General features: G+C 37.4%; 1 protein-coding gene across 2 annotated transcripts; it reads right to left on the minus strand.

The window, feature by feature from the left end:
- Positions 1–24,985, minus strand: NEIL3 (nei like DNA glycosylase 3). Of its 2 annotated transcripts, XM_027741590.2 has the most exons (11): positions 24,859–24,985; positions 22,857–22,972; positions 17,162–17,296; positions 15,900–16,113; positions 15,398–15,472; positions 12,733–12,899; positions 9,596–9,765; positions 7,065–7,467; positions 5,023–5,197; positions 4,030–4,186; positions 1–2,044 (listed from the first exon to the last, which is right to left on the minus strand). In XM_027741590.2, the coding sequence occupies exons 1-11, from the start codon at positions 24,949–24,951 to the stop codon at positions 2,028–2,030; spliced, it is 1,722 nt and encodes a 573-aa protein (XP_027597391.2). In that variant the 5' UTR covers positions 24,952–24,985; the 3' UTR covers positions 1–2,027. The 2 variants fall into 2 exon arrangements, with proteins under 2 accessions (XP_027597391.2, XP_027597390.2); XM_027741589.2 differs by lacking the exon at positions 1–2,044 and having other exon boundaries at positions 3,747–4,186.
- Positions 24,986–26,752: the final 1,767 nt, after the last annotated feature.

Genomic DNA, 26,752 nt, shown 5'->3' on the forward strand with positions numbered 1-26,752 from the left:
GTTGATTTTATAATAAAAAATTATTAAGCCTACAAACTCTGCAGGGATCTGCACTTTCTATAGCAACAGCAATTCAATAAGTTAAATAACTAAAGCACTAACTATGTTTAGACCATACTGTGTACACTTGGAATTGTACTCACACATAAGTATACTTGATGCATTTTTAATAAGTTTTTATTTGGAAAATGGTTCTCTTATTGGGTTCTCTCCTAGATTGGATTTTATGTTGTTGTTCCAGTAAGATTAATTATAGCGTATTTCCACACTTTTCTATATGAGTTTTGAATACATGTTTTGAATATTCAAGTAAAAATTGGACATAATAAAAAACCTTTCAGGCATCAGAGAAATAAAAAAACAGACGTACAGCATATTAAGTTAAGTTACACTAGATCCTGAACTCTGGCTGTCATCAACAAGCTGAATTGCAGAAAGGTACAAGAGACATTGAAAAGAATTTTAAATCTTCTAGGAATTTTGTTGAGAGATTTTGTTCACAGTTGCTATGAAGTCTTTTAGAGACTTTACAATACCTTTTGATTTCATGTGAAAGATGCTTAGCCACTAATGATGAACATTCATACAGATATTAAGGAAGGGATGGCATCTTCTGCTTCTTTCACCATCAATCTAAAAGATTCTTACTTATGTTTTCCATTCCAGGAAAACAAGTAAGAACTTGCACCCTTTTACACAGGAAGGTAGATACAGAAATAGTTGTATAATTGTAGAGGTCTGTAGTCACAGCTGTGACATAGTAATGTCTCAAAACTTGAGTGCATATTTTCAGTGTAAATTTAGTTCTCCCTCAGTGAACTACTAATGTAAGTATTATGCTGTTCATCTATTTGCTGAATTTGCATTGACATCAAATGTTAGTTGTGGATGTGTAGATTAAGAAACGTGCATGTCTGTCTTTACAAATAGCTGGTTATAAAAGTACTTTAAATAAGGGTACGAAGACATGAAACCAGGCATTAAATCTGTTGATTCTAAACTGAATGGCACAAATAGGAAAATAAACATTAGTTTCAGACTGAAAGATATGCTCTGCCTAAACTTACTTAAACTGTAATAGTAACTGAAGTGCTACCATAAACTGGGCATGGCATATGGAATTAACATTTTCTGAGTTTAAAATTTTTACTTCACAACTCGTGTGACCTTGATTTGATGCTCTAAAAACTGTTTTGCATACATCTCAGCTGAGTGCAGGGCCTTTATGAAGTTAGTTTTGTGGTATATAAAACCAGAAAAAGTGTTTTCAGCTTAAGGTGAGAGACAGGTTTCTGTTATGAGTCATGCTATCACTTTGTAGTGTTAATGTCTAAAAAAATCTCTCTCAAAGTTGTACCTAAGAGTACTAGAAGTCAGCTTTACTGAAAGTCTCCTTTATATTACAGAACTGCCATCACGACCTCGTTTCAGAAACCATGTAGTCAAAGGAGCTTATGTGAGCCCGTCAGTCCTAACAGCCTCCTGTAGACACTGGTAATAATCCCATTTCTCTTAGTTGTCTTTGGGTACAGGTCAAAGTAACAACTGTGTCAGAACCCTAAGGCCTTGAAAAGCAGCTGTATTTCTTTAAAGGCAATTTACATGTGCTTTTGTTAGGAATATAAATTACAGAAAATGTTTGGGATAGACAGTTCCCTCTTTTAACTTAGATCTTGTTATTCTTTTTAGTCTTTGCAGTTGATTGAGTGCAACATAAGCCATTAAAATGTGTAAGCCAGATACAAATCTGAAAGAAGTGTGTTCCATCACTTGCACTGTAACAGATGAATCAATGTGAAAAAATAAAAACACATTTGTAAACTATTGGGACAAAAGCTGAAAATCATGACTTTTATCTTGAGCAAAGAAAAGAGATCTTTTCAAGAACTGTCTTCTTTTTTTGGCACCCTTGGTTGCAGTTTCTTTTTGAAGTTGAGTGGGGATCTATTCCAAGATAAGTTTTGTTGCCAGCTTTTTTTGGTTAAAACTTTTTATAACCAGCTATCAGCCATAGCTCGTTAAGCAAGTTACAAAGTGCTGTCCTCTGCAAGAGAAAGAGAAAACAAAAGCTAAAAAAAAGCAAAAAAACCCAGTATTTGCAAAAGCAGTAAGGTTTGTAGAAGCATCTAGTGAATTAGAATTCACTGTCTCTTGCTTAGTTTCCTACTTCCCTTAAGTGTAAACATGTCAAATTCCTCCAGATGCTAGTTCACTGTGATAAGTTCAGTGTATCCTTACCCATTGTTATTCCCCTGTCTGCCTTTTCTCTCCTTGTGATGTTATACAACTAGGATATATAGCATATAGCAAAATTAGGCTGATGCAAATATACCACCACTTCCAAACAGATTTAAAAAAAAAAACCAAAACAACAAACATATGTACTAGAAATACAAGAAAAGTAAAGTGATTGCAGTAGCTAATAAAAGCAGTTAATGCTTTAAAACTTGTATGTGTTATATGTAAACAGATACTCACTTCTTGTCTGGCTATTAAACTAAAATAAAAACATAACCTAATTGTTATTTTTCAAGCGTCAAAGTTTGAAAAAGTCATTTAGCTTGCAGCTTTAGTGAAATCTTAATATTTGTAGAAAGCAAGTGATCAAAAATGGTTGTATTTCTTTTTTATTTTTCAAGTTTAACTGAACTACTGAGGATTTATCCCTGTGCAAGACATCCAAAAGCATGTTAAATTTAAAAATAATCAAACACTTTATCAATGTAAGGAATTGTACAAATACAAGTGAGGAACTGGTTAGATAACAATTTTAAAATTTAGATGTATAAGCAGAAGCTAGCAGCAACATATTATTGTAACAAGAAGCATCATATAGAAAGATGGTAATGGGAAAAAATCAGTAGTCACCATGTGCAATAGCTTTTGTTGTTCTCAGGTGGAGTTGTGTACCTCATGAAAGAGATATATTGCTTCACGTAAGGAAAGTTTTAAAAGATTTCAAAAGTATCAAAGAGGAATAAAAAAGCCTCTGAATTTGTGCTGATTAGGGGAAGAATTGAAGTTTCACTTTCACCATGGAACGGAAGGTTTAAATTGGACTGAAGTTCCACAACTTTCTCAAGAGAACCAAGCAGTCCTTCCCCCCGTCAAAAAAAAAAAAAAAGGAAACAATTCTGAAGTATTTGCATAGACCATAGACTGAAGGACCATTTCCAAGGTGCTTTTAAGCCTATTTCATCCAGACCGTTTTTGGTGGGAAGCAATACCTACTTTCCATTACTTTCTTTAAAGACTGATTGTGAATCAATAATCTATGAAGCTATGGCCATTATCTTCATTAGTCTCATTTTCCTTGTTATCTATAGTACATGCTCCAAAGATGTGAAGAATTCTGTTTCTGCTTTATTTTTCATTTGATAGCTTAGCATATTTTTTTTTCTTTTCCCCTTGCTTCAGCAAATAGTGGTAAGACAACCAAACATAAACTGAGTTTTAACCACCTCAGACGTATGATTTTATTATTCATTACACATGGATGTGGGGGCAAAAATGTTCAGTAGCAACTAGAATAAAAATTAATTGTTGTAACATCTGAAGGGTACAGTCCATTGCTGATTCATTTTAAGCTCTGAGTAAATAAAGCATGAAGTGGTATTAATAATATATATACATAAAAATACATATATATATATAAAAAATAATCTTTTTATTCACTTCTATTAAATACATGTTTACACTTATGAGAAAGTCTACCAATTTAGTAGCCATATTACATGAAAAAAGAAAACAGTTAAATTTTTTTATTAGAAATAGAACAGTATATATTGCAAGCTAAGTATTTATTTCAAAATTGTAGGCAGCATACAAGCAGTGTTAAATTTTTATAGGACTATGTAAAGTTACTCTTTCCAGATCTGCTGTTCTTTACGTTGGAGCTATTTTACTTATTAACCAGTGAACAGAGAGAAAGTCAAAACAAACCAGAAATTACTACGAAAGTTGTATGCGCTTAAGACATCCTGAGGAGCAGGTAACTGTAACATCACCATCAAGGAAGAATCTGCATACCTGGCCCATTTTTTGCCCATTGGAAGAAGCCACACTGTTTTTCCTTCCCGAGAGGGCACACAAAAAAGTTCTTTCCGTTATTGGGACCAATCTTCAACACAGTCTTCATAATGCATCGCTTGCCATGGCAACAAAATGGAAAATCCAAGTCAGCCCACTGCCAAAAGAAACAGGCTTTAGGCACATGTGATGGCTATTAATTCCATATTTTAGAACTGACAATAGAAACAGATCTACAGGGCATTCTACCCTAGAATGAAACTGTTCCTAGTAGTTAGGATAGTTCTATCTCTTTTGTGATCACTATTTTAGATTTTTCTTTAACATCAGTTGCAACTGCACACACTTTGACTGGTGCAACTTTAATTGATGTTAACACATAGTTTTCTTCAAATTAAGGCATTACAGTCATTACTATCTTAACTTCATCTATTAACTACTTGATAGTAAGTGACTGCCAGGTCACTTAGCAGGTCAAACTCTTCTCAGACACATACATTCATAGCAAGGAGCAGTGGCCACCAATTGCAGCTAGGAAGGTCAGGTTATGTATTAGTGCAACTGTGGGAGCAGTTGCCCAGGCAGATTATAGATCTTCATCCTAAAAGGCTTTCAAGATTTTGGCTAGACAGAAACATGGCTGATGATTAGATCTAGTTTGCCATAGTCCTCCTTCGAGCAAGATGCTGATCTGAACAAGTTGTACAAGTCCCTTCAAACCAATATTTCTGCTATGCATATGTTTTACATCACACGGAAGCAGATTAGGAGCATTTGCACAAGCAGGTCTCTTTTCAACAGTAAGAGAAGTAACTAAAACTGTAAGTTTATAACTACTACTATGGTCTTAGTTTCAATTCAGTGTGTGAAAGTATTTAGAATTACCTCAAACTTTAAATGCAATACATCTGTCCACAATTACAGATCACTGGTGCAAGGAGGCTGCAGAAACAACTGCTTATTATAAAACAAGCCCTTAAGTCTTATACGTACTTGAAAGTAGTCACACCGGGTTTCCCTGGGTAGAGGGCAGGAATAAAACTGCCTGCCCTTGTTTTCTCCGTCCTTTCTCACCACCCTGAGGCTGCAGAGACGGCTGTGTTTGCTGCAGCGAGGATGGCCCATGCTTAATGTACGAGTATCATCTGTCACATTAGCTTGAGGTGCGCTGTAATGACAAGTTACAAAATGACTCCTGTGAAAAGTTAAAGGGGTTACCAGCCAAAGAATTCTCTCCTACCATTACAATAGCTCACTCAGTGTACTTTTACACACAATGACAGTCAAAAAGCTTGCTTCTCTAATGCACCCTATTGTGTCTTTAAAGCTTAATGACTGCTAGGAGTAAAGAGACAAGACTATGTGCTTTTCTTGAGGTATTATACCAGTTCTCCCCACCACGTTTTAAATTATTCTGAAGTATTCAAATTCATCTACAAAACGAAATAAATATTACCACTGCTATTATACTCCCCACCTCTAATTCTGACACGGTTTAAAAGAGTATTTTGCTCTCGGTGGGAAAAAGACCAATACCAAGTCATTACTCCAGGTTGAAGGCATTTGTATGCTTCACAGAAAAAACTCCCACCCTCTTTACTAAAAAGTTACAGTAATGCTTCAAATCGTATTTGGACAAGAAGTAGTCCAGCTGAGAGGATGGAACAGAGTTCTCTGAATGGGATAAAGCTTCTCTCTTTCTTCCTCATGATTGAGATAGTCAGAGATTATCTGAATGCAATACACAAGGCTTCATTTAAAAACCGTAACATGAAAGAGATGAATGCTCTGAAATGTATCTTTCCAATATATTTATAGAACAGAAAAGCAGTGATGGGACCTTAGTGAAAAAAGAAAATATTAATTCATTCTGTTCAAGCTTAGGAATTTTATGTTCTCTTCTATGTCTGGAAGATTGCAGCCCTACAGACATCAGCAGTTTTCTTTCAATGCCTCACTAAAACACAAGAAGACAAAAATGGCCAACAGATTTTTTTGTTGGTTTTGGTTGGTTTTTTTCAGTTTGTTTTTTAATTTTGTTTAAAACATTTAAGTTGATGACTTGCTACAACTACCATGTTTTCATGATCGATATTGTCTCATTTCTTCTTTGCAGTCATCTGTACTCTCAGTTATCCTGCCTACATCCTCAGTAGTCCTCTGCTGAGAGTGCAAGGAGAAATTATATTCATACAGTCTAGCCTGGCTAGTCAGTGAGATCTCATTTCAAAATTTGTGCTTCAACAATGCAAGAAGTAATTTCTGTATTTCAGAACAGACACACGACCAGGAATTTTGTAGCATATCATCAATATTTCACATTCAGCCTGCAAAATTTACCACTGTAAGTGACATCTACCTGGCACTCCCATTACTGCTGTGTATGTGTGCCCAACTTCTCCTTGACAACCCTCATAGATTCTCACATTTCTCTTAACTAGGCAATGAATGTGTCTGAACAGGGCTGTGTAAATAAAAATTCAGGATGGATAGAGCATTAAAGTGGTTGTATAAAACGGGGATGGAAGTTAAGAGTAAAAACAGCAATGGAAAGTTCATCAAGGCACCTGTATAGAGCTTGCTATCATGGAAAATGTTGAAAACTGGTAGTTGACAAATAATTTTAATTAGAATATATTCATTCAGCTAGCTTCCTTTTGTAATCTTTCACAATGATTTCAAGATCTCTCTAAGCAGTGGCAACTACAGCGCTAAGATCAAACAACTCCTTAGGTAGAACTGTGCTTGTTGACCTATTAAAGCTATACTGTACTATTCCATGGGAATAGCTGAACTATGAACAGCTGTTTAGCTAACAGCAGTACTGGCCAAAATGAGGACTTTCCCAGTGACAGCCTAGGTCATTCAGTGCTATTGAAATCATGTTAAATTATAGTTAGCCTAGAATAAGTTACCTCTGGCAGAAATCCAAAGACAACACTGTCTGAGTCCAACAGCACAGTATTCCATTAATCTTTGGGGATAAAGTTTGTTTATGGGATTATAAAGACTGGTTTTTATGTTAGAATACATACCTGATTGCTATATTGTATTTGTGAACTGAGGGTGTATGATCAGTTTTCTGTTTCTTCTGTATGTGTTGGAAAGAGACAGGTTGCTGACAGGAGGACAAAGCCAGAGCATTTACGTGCGTTGAGCAGTCCTTGCCTGTGTTTCCCTCTGACTGGTAGGCATTGCTTTGGATCTGTTTACAACTGCTTTTTGGAGCAACACACTGAGAGTATCCATCAGATATTTGGGTACCATTTCTCAAAACATCTTTGTTACCAAGATCTGTTAAGACAAGGGTTGTAGTTCCAAATGCAGTTCTCCTATTGATCTTTATTTCTGTGCTTGGTTTTCTGAACTCATTACAAGGGTACTTCATTAAGTTTATGTCAAAGGCTGCAGAATCTTCAACATTCTCCATCTTTGGAACTAAGGAAAGAAGTTATTAGTTATAATCCATCTGCATAGAGTTAGACATTATATTTCTGATCTATATTCATAAGTCCTCATATGGAAAGTGAAAGAGCAAATTTACAATACCATCTTGAAAGATCTGTCACAGGTCAGATAGAGTACCACAGTTCTTACACTACGAAAAGCTCATGCACTTTTGGAATCATGTAAAACGTATTTCAAGATAACATCACTATTGCTTAAACAGGACCAAATGTTAATAGTACTCTGTAAATGAAAACTATTGGACAAATAACCTTATAAAATCACAGGGATTAAAATATTTATATTTTTTAAAATAATCTTTTATAAACGCCTGCAATGGGAGATCACGGGGTATGGTACCTACAAGTAGCGATGCATTATACATTTTTAAAGTATTATTTTATTATTGACATGAAAAGGAATATTCACTTGTTGGGTTTTCTAGTGTTTTCAGTTTTCCTGTCCTTCCCTTACTGTAAGAGGCTTTTATGAAGCAAGCAGTTCAGACATGTGCTTTGTGTATATTTCCTGACATGAACCAACAGTTCCTTCACAGAATCAGAGGCCTGCCTAGTGGGCAACTTATAGTGTGTCTCCCTCCTCTATCTTCCCTCCATACAAAAAAGAGGGAATTAAGCAGAAGAAAAATGGGTAGGTAAGGCGCACAGAAGGGCACACTCTCTCCAAAGGCATTCTCACTCAAACAAAATAAGAATCTCTACAGTTTACTCGGGACATTACTTGGTTCCAGGCTCCTTCCATTTTGCTGCTGCACAGTGAAACATACCGGTTTCAGTGCATTCAGACCTTTCAAGAAAGAACAGTAGCTTGGCCTTGTACTTAGCAAAGAAGCAAGGAAATTGTGATATAATGGCAATTATCTGTGTCTACAGACTGAATTATTCTGGCTGTATGGCCAGCAGCTAATTTTACATACTAACTACTCTGTTCTCAAAAATTGAAACATTTCTGCTGACAGTAGTTAATTTTAGAAACAATAAAAAGACAAACACTGAACAAAGTGAGAAGGCAAGAAATCTTAAGGTTTGAAAAAAAAAGAGGTAAGCAAACTCATCTTAAAAAAAATTCAAATATCACTCCTATGATGCAAAAATGAATCTTATTTTTTTTAAAAAAAGAATTTTTCCAACAGCATTCCACCAGGTCCAACACATCTTCAAATTCCAGGCCTGTTTTCAGTAACGGCATGTAACTGAACAAGTGAAACTTATATAACTTATAAGTACAGAAGAAAGAATAAGATTTTTTTCAAAGCTTAAAATAAAGCATTTGTGCATATGACAGTATATATTTTAAGGTCCAGCTGACAGTATTAATTCCAGGGTAAATATTAGTTGGTAAATCTGATTCAAGGAACAGATTAAAATTTTCAGGTTTCTGGTGCTGATTTTGCAGAAGAATTATGCAAGATTAGCCTGTGCTGGCAAAAACTGTCATGAAAGGCACAAAGACATACTTTTATTGATTCGTGACCTGAGGAAATGGACTTTAGCTGGTGTGAGATAAGAGTTTCACACACATCACTCCATTCATAAAAGGATTAAGCAAGGAAGCAATACTTCATGTAGATAACAGCATTAGAAGCTCTAGCAAGAGACTAACAACAGATTTAGGTAAGAAGTCTAGAATCATTTTTACTCTGAACTTGGAGGGAAAAAAACCAGCTCCTGAGAAACTGACATCCTTTTAGAAAAGGGTACCAAAATATACTGCTTTTGTTCGCATGAAAGAATAATAGTTACTTTTCTGTCTGCTGCTGATTTTTCATTCAGACTTATGCAGCAAACTTTGAATGATTTTAAGAAGAGTTGAAAGTATGGTGATGTGTCCCACTCCTTGCCCCAACAAAAATAAAGGGTCACTGAAGAGACGTATTTATAGAATTCCACCTGCACATAAAGTTGGAATACGTTTTTAGGGTGTAAGACAAGACAGTTTCCATGATTGTCTGTGTAAGATTTCCCCAAATCTGACTTCAAATTAGCTACAGTTATATAAATATGATTCACAATAAGACACTTCTACAGTTCTCAAAACTACATCAAAACCACAGTCCTCCCCCCTTTCCCAGCATAGATGCCAGATGACTCTTCAGTACCTTCAGGCCTTGAAGTCAAACAGGCATCACAAATTTCAGCAGAAGGCTTGTTTGTTAGGGTACAGCGCATACACGTCCACTCCTCTTCAGATTTCTGAGCTACATGTTCATTAGAACATGACCCCCTGCCATATGCCCAGCCAATTAGGCTATTTCTAGTTGGCAGTTTGCTGTGAAACAAAAGAATGATGTTAGTATTTTCTGACGTTCCTTCTACAAATTGCCTTACACCACTATGTGCAGGGAGGCACAGGGCCAGAGAACAAACAGCACAGAGTGTTATGCCTGCCTATCATAGCTTGGACAGCATGTCATGGTTCAAGTTGGATTTTTTTTTTTCTTTAACTCAAGGGCAAATCTTTCCAGATGCTGCACAAGTAATACAAATAAAAATATTTAAACAAGAAATTGACAGAAAGTTAATTATTAACTGAGGTACTCTCCAGCACAATGCCCCAGCCTCTCAAATTCCCTACCGTTTTCAAGTACTGCAGCAAAAAACTTGGTGAGAAAGGAAGACTGTTTCAGGGCTCCCTTGTACAGAACACTTACTAACAAATGCATTACTGGATGAAGAACTGTTTAGAAACTGAACTGCAGAAAGTCACATAATCTAGCAAACTTTTTTTTGCTCTCATTTAAATGCTATACATAAGTCCTCTTTGTTATCATAACAGCCAACAGCACTGAAAGTCTTAAAAGTTAGAAAGTTTCTTGTTTGTCACTATTTGCTAGAAAGCCTTTTAACATGTAGGAGCCTGTTCAGAATTAAGGATCCTAGCTGTGACATGTGAGCCAAAGCCATACTCCAGGTACCTCTAAATATTTAGTTCTATTGATTTTCCTGTAAATTATAATAACTCCTATGTTGATACACTGATTTAGAATCATAGTTACTCTTTTACAGTCACTATATTCAAACATTGACAGCAAGTTAAATGTAACTTGAACTGACCTGTTCACTAAGTTATGTACTTACATTTTTAAGTACTATATTATCAACCAACTCACGGTTGATACGTTGTCAAGTGTTTTTCTCCATAGCTTTTGTGCAATTTTGGAGACTTCTTTTAATCCAAAGAATTTAGGCACTTCAATTAATAATGCAAATGCTGTAGTTGGGAACATATGTGTGACACTCCCTTTACCTATCACTTTTCCCATAATTAGCACTTGCCATATCAGACTAGATTCCAAGATAGTGGTAGAGATATCCACTACCTACCACATGTCTTCCACAACAGGAAGACTAAGGAGGATAATGAGAACTGCTGACACACCAGAGATCCTGTGCTGTCGAGAGGTAGAACAGACATCACAGTAGCATTCACCAAACTACTGTGGCTAGATAACAAAACAGCCAAACTCTAAATGTTAAAATGGGTATTTTCGCATTATTAGATCAATTGTTCTACTCAGTTATCAAAAATGCTTTACTAGACTGAGTATATTCAGCATGTCATGTTTTGGAGTTTAATTCCATGTTGTTCCTCTGGTCTGTCTGTCACATCATGTCATCTCCCCCACTCCCTTCCCATTTTATGAAATATGGGGGGGAAAGTGTATTTTTGAGATTCAAGGCACATTTGAATTTGATGAGGTAAGCTTATAAAGGGTATTTTCTTCATTTCTTCAGTTGAGCAAAATCATAAACTACTTGACTTGACCCGAGAACCACTGGGTTAAATTCTACAGTTTATGACCTGAAGCAAGTCAGTCTGATCACACGGTGTCTCTCAAGTCTTCAAATATGAAAAGCTTGGATTAGTAGATAAATCACTTGAGCTACATATACTTTTACATAGTAATGGTTACTGCTTAATTGAAAAAAGACCAGTAGAAAACAAAGACCTGACCATCAGCATAAAGACAACACAAGAAACAACCTTTGTATTTTATAGCTACCATTACAATGTTTTTCACTGAAATACAGTACGGTTTAATTATTTATTTAAAAATACAATAACAAAACCCCAAATCACTACTTGTTCTAGAACAGAGAGAGAGAGATTTTTTTCCTTGCATCGTTTTCTCATTATCTGACTCAATGGAACAGTGCTGTTTTCCTGTCCTTCTACAATATATTTCTCATTATTGCTTTCTAAAAATACAGCAGATTGGGGTTATCAGCATGTGAAATATTTATCTTCCATGCTGGAATTTTCTATATTTGATCTGTACTCAAAAGTGATTTTTAAGCTTTAACCAAAATCCCTTCAGCCATCTGAGTCTTAAAAGAAGCTTGGAGCTAGGAGAGGGATTTGTGTGTCCCATAAATCTTATCTAAAAATGTATATATATACACACACACTAATGAAGGCAAAGTTTGCAAAGTGAAGCAGTATCTTATATTAAATTGACAGAGCTCAGTATAAAAAGGCAAAATTCTGAAGCCTCAGATGAAAATTTTCAAGAATAACATAGGTATCTAAGCCTGAATAAGATGCTTTTGGAACTTTTACCTTTTGACCCTTTGTGATATCAAATGCATTTTCTGCTTTCCTGAAATAAAAGGAGGAAAGCTGCTGCTAGCACAATTTATGTGGAACTCAAAGTGCCTCTATGGCACACCTATAGCAAAAGCTTTTTAAAACCGATAAGGAGGAAGAAAAGAAAAAATCCTAAGCCCCTACAATATTTGCTGCACTCTGAATTCACTGAAGTTTTAGTTATCCTCAGTATAACTCTAAAGCCAGAACAGCTGTGAGGGGGCTATCTTGTGAAAAGAGAGACACACAAATTCCTGCTTCATGCTATTCAACTCAGTTGTATGTAAACCTCCAAGACCATTATATTGATAACACCAAGAACAAGGGGCAACTTTTCCAGTCAATTAATTTCAGTAAACAATTCTCAGTACTCTGAATTGTTTTATAATTCCTACACTTGATTAAAGTAATAGCTACTTCATGACAGATGGGGCCTTTGAAAGAAATAGTATCAAAGAATCAAAGCTTCTAACCACTTTTAAATACCAATGGCCAAAACATTTTTCTTTTGCAAGGTGTCCTGTCCTCACCTAGCATAGAGTTTATTTAGTTATAAAATGCACAGGGATCCATTCTATTTGAAAAGAGATGTCCTCTTACTATATCAACACTTTGAGGTGCTTAAAAGTGTCACAGTTACCATCACACCTGAGATTGACAAGCTGGGGATCCGCCTTTTGACACTGGGAGCAGAAGTAAGTCATCCTGTTATTCTCTCCTAAACGACACACAGTGATGTTCCCACTGCACTGACCACAGGCTGGGCGCTTGTACACTTTGTAGTGTTTGTAGAGTGGGGACCCAGTTTTGCGGCACTAAAACAGAACACGTATCAACCCATGTTAGAGACTCAGTATAAATTTTATGTCAGTCTGAAGCTAAAATAAAAATAACCCTACATAAACTGACAGCTCAATGACTAGATGATGATTTAAGGCGCACTCATAAGGGCTATATCTGAATTTCATATTATTTTATGTAAAAAATTGACAAATCAGTTATAACAGTGTCTATAATTCTCCACATAATGGAATAAAAGATAGACAAAAAAATATACTAGCATGGTGCAAGCAAATACATGCTAGGAACTCCCTGAATTCAGCTGGACCAGCTAGCTCTGATTTAGCACCAGTCGTCTTTGACCTGGCACCTGTAGGAGTGTCCTTGAAGAGATAATAAGGTCCAATCAATGCAGCATAGAAAACAGAAATAAAACAAAGACAAACCACAAAATCAATACCACCTCCCCTCACCCTCAAAAGAACAAAAAACACACCACAGAGCCAGCTCAGACCTGATGCTACAGGGTTAATCCGCCTTCCCAAAACCTAAAGAAGTGTTCAATGCAGAAATATTCCAGGGATTCTGTAAATGTTGGTTAGTGCCCAGTAAAGTTCCTCAGCTTCATCTTGGCCCTGGCCATGCCAGACAACTTGGCTCATGAAAAACCACTTGGCAGTATGGTAAGCTCCCTAGATCCTGGCAGAAAGTCATAATAAATTAAGTACAGTACAAGCCCAAGGGCACAGTGGCCTAAAGAGTCTCCAGACAGGTGACAGGCAGGCACATCTCATGAGACAATTCATATAGCTAAAAGTGGTAAAAAACCAAACAAAAGCCCAGTAGAGATTCAGCCAACTCTGCAGAGCCACAAGAGTTTCAGCACTACAATAGCAATTTCTTGGGCACAGTTCAAACAATACCACAGCTGGCCCAGCAGTACCAGCTCAGCTCTGGCAGGGTTCAATAGCTCTAGCTCCATAATGTATGAAGACTCCTGGAGTTCTCCCAAAGTACAGGTGTCTCTGAGCACAGCATATTTGCTTCTGCTGTGCTTTTATTCATCAGCCTTGCTGAATGAGAATGCCTGTGCCAGTACAACCTAGTAATTCAATCAGAAGGAATTAATAATATATATTGGCATGAATATTCACAAGCAGTTTGCTTTTTTCTCAGGGTTTACAGTCAGTTTCTTATGAGTAGTTTTTTTCCCATCCAGTTATGTAAAAAACAAACTAAAGCAACAGCTTTTTACACAAACAAGATTCTTCATCTTTGCACCTGTAATGATACAGTATGATTAGTACAATCTATAACAGTCTATAAAAAATTATTAAGCACTATGCCTCATATTATCATATTTTCATTATGCATTTTAAGGAGACTTAGAAGGAGAGGTTAGCTCTTAAAAGCACTTAACTGTTGAATACTTGCCAAATGTTGATTGTAAAAGTTTTAAAAATCGCTACACTGAGCAACAGAAAGTTTAACTTTTTGTTAAGACTTGTTTATTACCAGTCTAAAAGCCTGTGACACATTTAGATTCCCTAGTATTATAGTTGTTGTAGAACTACATGCTATCTCTTTATTGGTAGACTTCACTGTGAAGTTTGGAGAAAGAAAAGATTTCTATAACCAATAAACTAAAAGGACTCTTCAGTGGGTTGGGGGAAAGAAAACAGTTAAGCAGACTAACTGATTAAACAAATCACATTTTTCGCCTTAGTGATTGAAAGATGGCATTAGGAACATTAAGTACTCTCCTCCTAACCTACCAAAAAAAACATGTTTTAGCAGCACTAGCTCCTTGCTTTCATGAAGACCAAGAGAAACGGACAAGAATTTCACCACTGCTGTTCATTTCTTTGCACGCAGCTTAAAGAAATAAAATGTAGAAGGATTAGGTCAAGTTCTCTCTTTTTCTATTGTGGAAAGTTAAAGAGCAACGAGGACTTATAGACTTTACAGGGGAAGAAATTAAATCCTACTGAAGTTGTGACAGTAGTGAGAAACTGTAATTTATTTCACTTTAGCAATGAAAACCATTGTTTCAGTTAGGGAAATAAAATAAGTTGTTAGCAGTTATGATCTATTTAGTTAAATAAATATACTTGTATTTAAGTTTCATAAAGGAAGCCACATGAATTACCTTCATAATTCCCTGGGGCAATCTCTAGTTTCCAGTTTTAAGAGTGACCTTTATGTTACCTGACATATACGTTTGTGTTTAACCTACATCAATTCTGACATGTTCAGAGTGACGTTACAGCACATTCACAGAAAAACTGAACTGGCCTTCAGGCAACATCTTTGAAGCTTTTCTGGGCCAACCTGTGCATACTTTTACAATCTTGACTCCCCCACTTTTCCATCATTTGACAATTCACAATTAATAAAGAGCACACAATTCAACATTCCTATTCATGGAAACACTTGTCCTGTTGCATCTTTTTACTGTTTTCACTGGATGATCACATACATCTAATGTGCCAGAGTCACATTTTGGAGGCTTCTCAGAAACATGTGCCAATACCTTATAAAAAAGCAGGGTAAAATCACGTGTCATTTTCACCAAGTGACGTATATGCTCATCTGTCAGTTGGCAAACCTGTGAGAAAGACAAGAATGATTTTTAAAATATTACAATGCTAAGGGACAACAGAAAAAAGACCTATTGAGGCAGGTGCACTTTGAACGCTGATATGGAATTGCACTGCTTTGTGTTATGATAATTGAGACTGCACATTATATGTATCATCTCAGTAAAACAGTACATGTTCACATTCTATACCACACAAACTCACTGCTTGCATACCAAACAATGTGCATTCCCTCATCCAAGGAAAGGACTTGGTAAAAATTTCAGTTGTCTTCCCCTATATTGACCAAAGACTTAATGACCACATGAAACACGTAGAGTTAACAACTCCTACTTCCCTCCTAATATCTTCATGAATTATGATACAACCTAATATCAGAGGCTCTTTCTTAATACTTAGATGTCATTAAAAACCATCTTGAGACATTTCATTCACCTTAACAGCTGGATGAAGACCACTATCAAACAGTGCTTCATTTTTTATGATATTTCCCACTCCAGGTAATACTGCTTGATCCAGTAACACATCACACAACATGCGAGTTTTGTGTTGCTTAATCTCACTTTCTGCTCTTAAGAAGCTAAACTTTGGAGAACAGACATCCAAGCTTTCCATCATTCTCACTTTCCGCTCACTCTCAGCTGCATTTCTGGAAGAGAAAAAATTCATTAGGATTTATTTTTGTTTTAAAAATATTCCAATATAGCAGCATGGTTTTAAAAAAGAACACAATAAAGTATTGTAGAACATTATATGCAGATAATAGAAACCATGAAAATACCAGTGACAGGAAGAGGCACAGAAATTACACTAGCCACCCTTTCCTGTGTTTGGACCATCAAATATAACTAACTGGTGACATGGTCCAGTAGTTACAACATATTATATGTGTATATATATATATAATATATGGTATATATAAATATACTACCATAATGATAAATAAACTACTATATATAATATATATATATACAGTAGTAGTTTATCACTAGTAGTTACAACATGACCATATATATATTTATATGTTTAAGATAAATTTTTATTTTATTAGGTTAAGCATAATCATTTAAAAATAATACAGAACAAGATGTCTCAGGCTTACATAAGCTTTTATGTTTTGTAATTTTAAATATGCATATATAAGTTATTTGAATTTACATTTTCCTTTTCTCTCAAGAGCCTCAAACAATTTAAAATCAAGCTTGTTGTAATTTTTATTAGCAGTGTGAAGTACAATGGTGATAGACATAAAGATCCACTTAATGTAAATTAGAACAATTATACCAATTTGGCTCCAAAAAGAAATATAAAAACCCAACCTTGGGAGCATAAAAATTTGAAGCCAGTAATCATGGCACATTGCTACTCTTGTTAAGGAAGCGAGACTTTCATGGAAAGTAAAGGAGCAATGGAGTTCAGCATTCAGATTTAAGGACTGAATTAAACCAAACTTTCATTCCCAGTCTTGACACTATCTAATGGGACTACAGTATGCAACTACTTTAACTGTATGTGAGCTCTGATACAAAGTAACAAAACTAAATTACCATGCCAATAAATAGGATATGTTTAGAGAGTTTTGTCTTGATAGTATCCAAGCACTTAACAATTTGTGTGTGATTATTCATTATGTTCTTAAAAGAATGTTATAAAAATAAATAAATCAATCTGTTCAATTTGGTTAGTTTCTGCTTTACCTATACTCTACTGTCACATCAAAAAACCAAACAGTATCCTCTGTAAGCTGTATCTCCAAAACTGGTAGTACTCCATTTCTGTCTTTGCTTCCATCAGGATTAATGCACATGGAACCGTTCATACCAAAGTGAATCCTTGGAGAGAAAGAGAGCTTTTATAGTTATTTTAAGTTAACAATGTTTCCAAGCATAACACCAGTCTATTTTTTGAATTTATGGACCTTGCCTAACCAAGTCAGTATATATGTACATTAATTCTAGTTATTACCAGTAACACAGCAACAAACTCTTTGCTTACATAGTGCTCAATTACTAGAGAATAAACAACCCTCCCCAAATCAAAACCACTCCAAAACATGGCAGTTTTCCAGCAATCTTCAGAATTCATTACACAGAAGTCGGACCTGATCATTAAGTAACACACTTTTCTGGTGTGCTGCACTTAGAATTTTTTTCACTTGACATGCTGGTCTTCCAACATAGGTTCCTAAACCTTCAGGGAGCCTGAAAGAAATGAAGCCACTTTACCAGACAATTTTCTGTTAAATCAGGTAGAATTCATCTTGTATGAAAGGAAAGATTTCAGTCCACACATTGCCAACCCTGTTATCACATCACAACTACATCCAATAACACCATAAACAAAGTAATTAATATTTGCCATATGTTGTCTTCTGCTTTCCTTTGCTTACAGCCAAGGCAAAGGCTGCAGGTCGATTAAAAATTGATAAAAGGAATAAAACGAAAAATGCACAGATGGCAAAGTAGCAAAATAGACTCTTTTGAGCATTCATTTTACAGATCATTAATGCTTTAAGAGGTCTTACATATTATAATATATTCTACCAGGAGCTAGTATGCTTGAGCAAAGGACAAGTTTGACTATTATGTCACACATTTTACTTATTACAAATTCACCTGGTACATTCAAGTCCGAAAACCCATGTCCTACTACTATACACGATATATCAGAAAAAGTAGATAATTCTGTAGTTACAAAAAGATTTAACAGACTAAACTACATAAATGACGAAAAAAATGCAGCATATGGTGTATATTTCCTTTCAACCCCTCTTTGTTACACTCCAGGAAGGACAGGCATTTTAAATATTTACAGATGGGTTAAGACACGTCATTAAACATAGTCTTAAGGGTAACTCTCTAAGTAACTTCCTCATAGCATTTATTTTTTTCAATTTTTAAAAACCTGTGTCTTTCCAAAACGCTCTTCTTACAAGTCAGTTCAGGTGATACAGTTGTTTCAGCCACTTTTATTTTCAATCGCCATTTTCAATTCACAAGTGCCATGAACAGTACTGCTCAGGCTTAGCTAGCCAAACTGTTTTAAACTTGGACAAATTTCTTTTTAAATCAAACTCTGGCATCTTGCTACCAAATGGTAATGTACTAAATGCTTCCAGAAAGTTATTTTTAAGATATGGCATTCACATTAATAGCTGATGGTTTCATTTACCAAGTTCCAGTATACTGTTTAAAAGGAACATTAAGAATCACAGCTATTAGCTATCTTAGTGACTTGCCAGTTCATGACTAGAAAAAATAATCGAGCCATTACTACATGTTTACATTCAATAGCCTTAAGAAATCTATAAAATTTCACTCTGAAGTGTTTCATTACCTTTGATGTCCTGAAATAGGGCAAAACAGAATTTTTACTAATTTTTACTACAAATAAAAAAGCCATGCTAACTAAAACAAGGGTCTGTTATTCAATGATAACTAATAGTAAGGAGTTGATGACTTTTTTGTTTTTTTAAAATAAACAGTGAGACTTTAGAATTATTTAGTGCTACACAATATTGCAAGGATCTGCTTATATTTAAAACATTTTTCCCTGTAAAAATAAAAGATTTCTGGCAGCACAGACAGGCTACAACATAGAGATGCAAAAAACAGTGACAATTCACATTATCAAGTTCTAAGGGCTAAGATATAATTTCAAGTCAAGACAGTGGATGTCTTTCCTTTAAGGGATTTCGAGTCAACTATTACTTGTTTCCTAAGAATATTTTAGTCCATTATCAGTTATGTAAAAACATATGTGCATTATCAATTTTCAGAAACTTTTCTAAACCATTCATCACTCCAAATTACATTAATAGCAGACCATAGGAATCTAGCTCAGAGCAAGATCTCTCACATAACTGTATCATTTCTATGGCAAAACACTCAGTTCACAAAAGTCTCTGCTGCACAACTTGCAACTATCAAAGAATCTTTTTCAATTTTCATTGATTATTTAAGTGACTTTCAAGGCTAAAAAACAAAAAGAAAAAAAATTATTTTCTTCAGTGACTTTAATGCCCCTGTTTAAATGGACATCAAAAAGCAGAAGTACTAATTTCTTCAGGTGTCCTTGCTCATCTGTACCTCTAGAAAAAAAAAGCTTCTAGTGCCTACCATGGATTACAAATATACTGAATTGGAGTTTCTAATTACTGTCCACAATATGGCAACATTTGAGAAGTATCTTCCTCATATGCAAGTCAGGTAAGCAGTAGCCAAACTGCATAAAACAATTTAATGGCCAGGTTAACTTCTCCCACCAGGAAGTCACTCCCCACTTGAGAAAATCCAAGAGAATAAAATTAGTTAATTACCCTTCATGGCCCAGTCTTTCACGAGATGTGTCTGACATTATTCCAGCATGACTACCAGCTTTTTATAGGTAATCTTAGCAGAAGAGAAAAGCTGCTTTTGTTATGTTAAGAAACTGTGTACAGATATAGAATCTATATATCAGTAACCTTCCCCATGACAAGAAAGTTCTATATTTAAGAGTTAACTTTGATAAATAATAATACATCCTCTGAAGGTGTATTTCTTATTTCATCTCCTGGCAGCCAGTCTTAGATTGCTGTAAGACACATTTTCTGAAGCTTTCATCCACCCCCTTTAACATCTTTAAGATCCACAAGATGCATTTTTAAAACAAGAGAATTAAGATCTTCAATATCAGATAATAAGTAATTTCTGCCTCCTGTATAGAGACCTTTCCGATACATAACTTCTACAAGGTTTCCCATCAGTGACATGGCTAATGAGACTTCTTTAAATACAGCTTCTAGAACTATAACAACTATTTCCTATTTGAAACAAAGCATTTTAAAGACTAATTCTCCTTTTCAGATACCTTATCACAGAGGATAATTTCCTGCTCCAGCTGGTAAATAAGCGTACCAGGGATGAGGCCCTGCTAGACCTTCTGTTTTCAAACAGAGAAGGGCTGGTGGGAGATGTGGTGGTTGGAGGCCTTCTGGGGCACAGTGACCATGAAATAACAGAGTTTTCAATACTCAGGGGTGCAAAAAGGGCCATCAATAAAACCTCTCCACTGGACTTCCAGAGGGCAGATTCTGGCCTGTTCAGAAGACTAGTTCAGAGTGTACCCTGGGAAACAACCCTTGAAAACAATCCAGGAGGGATGGACATGCTTCGAGAAGAAAGTTTTTAAAGCACAGGAGCAGGCTGTCCCAGTCTGCTGAAAGGCAAGTTGGCAGGGAAGACGACTGGTCTGGCTAAACAGGGAGATTTTGAAGGAAATTAGGGGGAAAAGGAGAGCCTACCGATCACGGAAAAAAGGGCTGGCTACTCAGGAAGAATTTAGGAATATAGTTAGGTCATGTAGAAAGAAAATTAGAGAGACGAAGGCACAACTTGAACATAATCTCGCCACTTCTGTGAAAAATAAAAAAAGTCCTTCTATAGATACATCAATAGCAAAAGGAGGGGCAAGGAAAACCTCCATTCTTTATTGGACATGGGCAGGAATATAGTTAGCAAAGATGAGGAACAGGCTGAGGTATTTAACACCTTCTTTACCTCAGTTTTCAACAGTAAGACAGGTTGTCCTGAGGACAGCTGGCTTCTGGAGCTTGTAGAAAGAGATAAGAAGCTGAATAGGCCCCCTGAAATCCAGGAGGATTTCACTGAGTCACTTGGATCCCCAATCTATGGGACGAGATGGGATCCACCCAAGGGTGATGAGGGAGCTGGCAGAAGGGTTTGCCCAGCTGCTCTCCATCATTTACCAATAGTCCTGGCTCACTGAGGAGATCCCAGATGATTGGAAGTTGGCCAATATCACGCCCATCCACAAAAAGAGCTGGAAAGAGGACCTGACAAACTACAGGCTTGTCAGCTTGACCTCAGTGCCTGGCAAGGTTATGAAGCAGATCATCCTAAGTGCAATCACACAGCACCTACAGGATGGACAAGGGATCAGACCCAGCCAGCACGGGTTTAGGAAGGGTAAGTCCTGTCTGACCAACCCGATCTCCTTTTATGATCAGGTGACCCACCTGGTGGATGAGGGGAAGGTTGTGGATATTGTCTACCTGGACTTCAGCAAAGCCTTTGACACCATCTCCCACACACACTCCTGAAAAAGCTGGCAGCCCATGGCTTGGACAGGGGCACTCTGTGCTGGGTTAGGAACTCGCTGGAGGGTCGGGCCCAGAGAGTGCTGGTGAACGGTGCTGCATCCAGTTGGCGGCTGGTCACTAGTGGTGTCCCCCAGGGATCAGTGTTGGGCCCAGTTCTGTTTAATATCTTTATTGATGATTGAGATGAGGGGATTGAGTCCATCAGCAGCAAATTTGCAGATGTCACTAAGCTGGGGGGGAGTCTCAATCAGCTGGAAGGCAGGAGGGCTCTGCAGAGGGACCTGGAGAGGTTGGAGAGTTGGGCTGATTCCAACGAGATGAGGTTCAACAAGGCCAAGTGCTGGGTCCTGCACTTTGGCCACAACAACCCCCTGCAGTGCTACAGGCTGGGCACAGAGTGGCTGGAGAGCAGCCAGGCAGAAAGGGACCTGGGAGTTTGGATTGACAGGAAGCTGAACATGAGCCAGCAGTGTGCCCAGGTGGCCAAGAAGGCCAATGGCATCCTGGCCTAGATCAGGAACAGTGTGGCCAACAGGTCCAGGGAAATGATTCTTCCCCTGTCCTCAGCACTGGTGATGCCACACCTCGAGTACTGTGTCCAGTTCTGGGCCCTTCAGTTCAGGAAGGATATTGAGGTGCTGGAGCAGGTCCAGAGAAGAGCAACAAGGCTGGTGAAGGGACCTGAGCACAAGTCCTATGAGGAGAGGCTGAGGGAGCTGGGGTTGTTTAGTCTGGAGAAGAGGAAGCTCAGGGGAGACCTCATCACTCTCTAGAACTCCTTGAAAGGAGGTTGTAGCCAGGTGAGGGTTGGTCTCTTCTCCCAGGCAGCTATCAGTAAGAAAAGAGGGCATGGTCTTAAGCTGTGCCAGGGGAGGTTTAGGTTGGATATTAGGAAGAAATTCTTTACAGGGAGGGTAATCAGACATTGGAATGGCCCAGGGAAGTAGTGGCTTCTCCATCCCTGGAGGTTTTTAAGATGAGACTGGATGTGGCACTTAGTGCCATGGTCTAGTAACCACGGCGATAGTGGATCAAGGGTTGGACTTGATGATCTCAGAGGTCCCTTCCAACCTGTCTGATTCTATGATTCTATGAAATCTCAGACTAAGAGAAAAGCAGTAAATTACCTGAACGTGTGACTATATCAGTATTTCCAGCATTGTGAAGAGGCTGATGAGAAGTTTCGGCATAATGCTTTCAAATCTTTGAAACTGACATTAGCAAAAGCAAGATGACCCACCAAATACAATCAGTCTGAATGCATAGGAAGCCTTTTTCTCAGTTCTTACCTCAAGGCTTTCTGATCAAAATACATAAAAAGTTCCTTTCCCAATGTCTCCACACCCCTGTAAATGTGTCCAACAAGGAAATCATGACCAGAGATTCTCCCCTCACTTGCAGCAGTCTGAAAAATGAGTACATACACACACGAAGATTAAAGAGAATTTATACTGCTTTGATTCTAGCATCAGTACACATTCAGCAAGCAGATGTATGAACTAATTTTTCAACTCAAACAACATTAACTATTTTCTCTTTAGGCTATTCTACCAAAAACAATGGGACTATTAACCCAGGAAGCAGTCACTATTGCTAATGCCATCATGACTTAGCTCAATTTTTTTCATAATTGAAACAATACATCTTTTTCTTCAGGGTATTTTATGCCTTTTCCTTCAAGTCATGAATTTACAGTAAGAGTCTCAGGCTGGTGTAAACTAAATAGATACAGTTTGAATATTAAAAACATATCAGAGTGTCAATTCTGCTATTTGCAGTTGTATATTCTGCTCCAAATGCTGATAATACATTTTCAGTGTTTCACACGGGAAACAGAAAACAGTGTTTCACATTTTCACAGAAAACCCTCCACTGAGCCCACAGAGATATTTCTCTCCTCCTACTAGTTTAAAGTCTAATCTCAGAAGCAGGTGAACAGCAAGGGGGTCACTACTAGAAGACAAGACCCTTAGGATGATCATTTGCCACTGAATACAGTCTGCCCTGAGGTGACTTTTATTGTACAAAGCTATGAAGGAGTCTATTTGAGGCAATGAGAATTCTTTTCTGAAACCTCAGGAACACAACTCTTTAATTTAAAAAGCTAAGTCCTGAGAGATATAAACCTATAAAGACTAATCTTTGACATACCTTAGACAGACATATCTTGAACCACATTCTTCCATAAATTGTTATTTAATTGAAGTACTATCTTATCATGCCTTAATCACAAACTCCTTATATACACTGAAGATGGGGAAAAATTCCCCAGCTTTTGTCTGGAGGCATCCAGTATACTTACTTGGGCCACAAGCAACACAATTTTTCACAGATGAGCAAAACCAAACATGAAAAAAAATACCCTAGCTACCTCTCTAATCAAAACCAGAGGTTTGTACCTTAGCTTATCAGCTAAGGCCTGTTTACTGACATCCTGACATCTCCACCTACTAGAAGGTCCCCTGGCAGTTTTATACTAGTGAATTATTTTATGCTGTCAACAAAAAGGATAAAAATTAGTAGGAAAACTATGTATTGTGTACATTGAAAGCAGATGTCACACCCTTTATTTAAATACTTGGTCTAATTAGAATTACTTTAAAAAAAATAGAAGTAAAAGCTCCCTTTCTGCAGGTTAACATGGTGCTAAAAACACCAAGGCTGTGGGTTTGAATCCCATATGGGCCATTCACTTAAGAGCTGGACTCGATGATCTCCGTGGGTCCCTTCCAACTTAGAATATTCTGTGATATCTGTGAAACATGTACCTTTCTCCCTTGTGCTTCATTCACACTAGAATCACAGAACGTTTTGGGTTGGAAGGGACCTTAAAGATCATCTAGCACATGCAAAGACTTAAGCGATTGTAAAAAAAATTAGTTTAGTAATAACTTCCCTAGTATTTCAGGTTTCCTGAAGCAAAGCGATATTTTGAAATTTACCGAACAGAACCAGAGCGATTTTAAAAGTTTTCACTCATAATTTCCTAAAGCTCCTGTTTCTACAGCTTTAGCATCTCTTTACACAGCCGACCTGCTAAGGCCTATTTATTTACTTTGTTGATGACAAGGATATTTTATAATTCAAAGGAAGAACAGAGACAGTATTCACGGACGACACCCACCACCACCCACAGATCACGGCAGCCGGGGGCCAGGCGGGGAGGCACCAACCAGCCCCCTGCGCCGCGCTCAGCCCCAAGGAGCTCAAGCGCCGTGAGTCGCTGCCCCGGCCCGCCCTGCCCCGGCCGCCGAGCCGCTCCCCCGGCCCCGGCCCCGGCCCCTCACTCACGGCGGCGCTCCGCGCTCCCCGCACGGCCTGTCCCCGCCGCAGCCGTGCCCGCAGGCGCTCCCCGCAGAGGGCACAGCCCGGGCCCTCCACCATGGCCGCCCAGCCCCGCGCCGCCGCCTCCCTTCGAATCTCCCGCTCGCCCGGGGTGACGCTGCCGCGCCGGGGGCCGGGCCGCCTCCGTGCGGCGGAGATAGCACCTCACATCCTGTTTATTTCCTTCAGAAGTGTGAATCTGTACTGCTCTCAGATACCTCATTAGCTCTTGCAGTCTGCCTAAAGCACTCTCGCAAGTGCATCTTCCTTTAAGACTTACTTGATACACATTTAGAATTTAATTTCAGTCTTTAAAAAGTCAGTATTTAATATGTTTTTGCAGTCAGTCCAGCTTTACGGAAGGGAAATGCTCCTTTCCCTGCTGCACTTGAAGCAAGAATAGGCATAATGAACTCTACGAGCTCTAAGAAATTTGAGGGAACTTGAAGTATAAGGTAGAACATTAGACACTGATGCCTTGTAAGGCGTACTTATGCTGGTGGAAGCTCTCAATGTTATTTCTCATATAAACAGTCCATATCCAGTCTTCTATCTGGGTTCAATCAAAATGTGTTTATTCCTAAAAGAATAACTTTTTTTTTTTTTACATGAAAGGAAGTGCCTAAATCAGGCTAAATTACGAAATAAAACTTAATTTACATGTTCCACTAAAGTTTAGGTATGCTACCCTTGCTGCAAATGCCTTTTTTCTTTTTCTCACTGATGTTTTTGCTCTGATCATCCAAAATTAAAACAATGAGACAATTGTCAGCCAGAGAATTAAGCTTACCAGGGAGAAATCACCAATGTTCAAAAATGGTATGCAAAACACAAACCGATTTTTCTGCTGCCCTTAAGTCCTCCCTTACTGTTCTTCCAAGCAGTTAGAAATTAGTACATAACTTGGGGTTTTATATCTAAGCACCTTAAAAGTACAGACAATAGGTCCTGTTACTTGGCTATCAAATATAATGTTTTTCATAATAAGGGTTTTCATAACTGGATGTTTTTCAGTAGATTGGGTTTTCAATTCCACATCTGATTCTGCAGATACATCAGAAGCTCCAAAAGTAATCATTAATTCTCTAGCCATTTTTTCACTCATGTAAATGAATTTCAACCAGAGATTCTGCAGTAACTCACCTTTTGCATGCACTTTTATTCCACTTAAAGTTGAGTTCCAGATACTTACAAACTATTGTTGGTGAGCTTCATATTAAAGTGTGTAGCAGTGGTTGATAAAAATTTGGGAGTTTATGTGCTTTAATAAAAGCATTTAAGAATATATTTGCAACAAAACGAAGAGAGGTAAGAGCACTGTAAGAGATACCAATCTTACAGTTCTAGTCTGAAACAAATGCCCAATGCTGAATTCTAAATCAGGATGGTTTTTAGGTAAGAGCATCTAAATGAGAACAGCCGAAAAACACTTGTTGGACAAAATTATTGCTGATGCAGTTTTTTAATGACGTAGTAGTGCAACCAAGAGAGAAATATAAATATATATAAAACACTGTTTGTGTTTTACAGCATTCCAAGTAGAATAGTCTTAGCTGCTTTTGTGACAATATTTCCTTGAGTCAGGAAATCTCAGTTGCTGCCATTCAGTTTCAACACTGCAGTTCCCAGGTCACAAGGGAAGATATTTTGGAAGATGCAAGTTTTAAAAAGAGGTAGTTATATTACTTACAAAATAAAAGTTTTCATTAACCTTATTTACAATTCCTTGGCAGGTAATTCCATCAATAATTGTACACACCTTATTTTGATTTTGAAAAATCCAGTGTCCACAAGAACATCTCCCACAGGTAATTAAATATGCATATTTCAAGAACAAAGAAGCAAATTAATATCACTCAAG

The sequence above is a fragment of the Pipra filicauda genome, unplaced genomic scaffold, assembly GCF_003945595.2.
Source record: "Pipra filicauda isolate LSUMZ 115617 unplaced genomic scaffold, ASM394559v2 scaffold67_size6003252_pilon, whole genome shotgun sequence".
Lineage (NCBI taxonomy): Eukaryota > Metazoa > Chordata > Aves > Passeriformes > Pipridae > Pipra > Pipra filicauda.

Coding starts and splice junctions, on each gene's coding strand:
- NEIL3 (XM_027741589.2), bottom strand. CDS start 24,951: ATGGTGGAGGGCCCGGGCTGTGCCCTCTGCGGGGAGCGCCTGCGGGCA. Junction 9,766..12,732: donor CCCCAGCTTGTCAATCTCAG/GTGTGATGGTAA, acceptor TTTGTTTCACAG/CAAACTGCCAACTAGAAATA. Junction 4,187..5,022: donor CCCGGTGTGACTACTTTCAA/GTACGTATAAGA, acceptor TTCTTTTGGCAG/TGGGCTGACTTGGATTTTCC.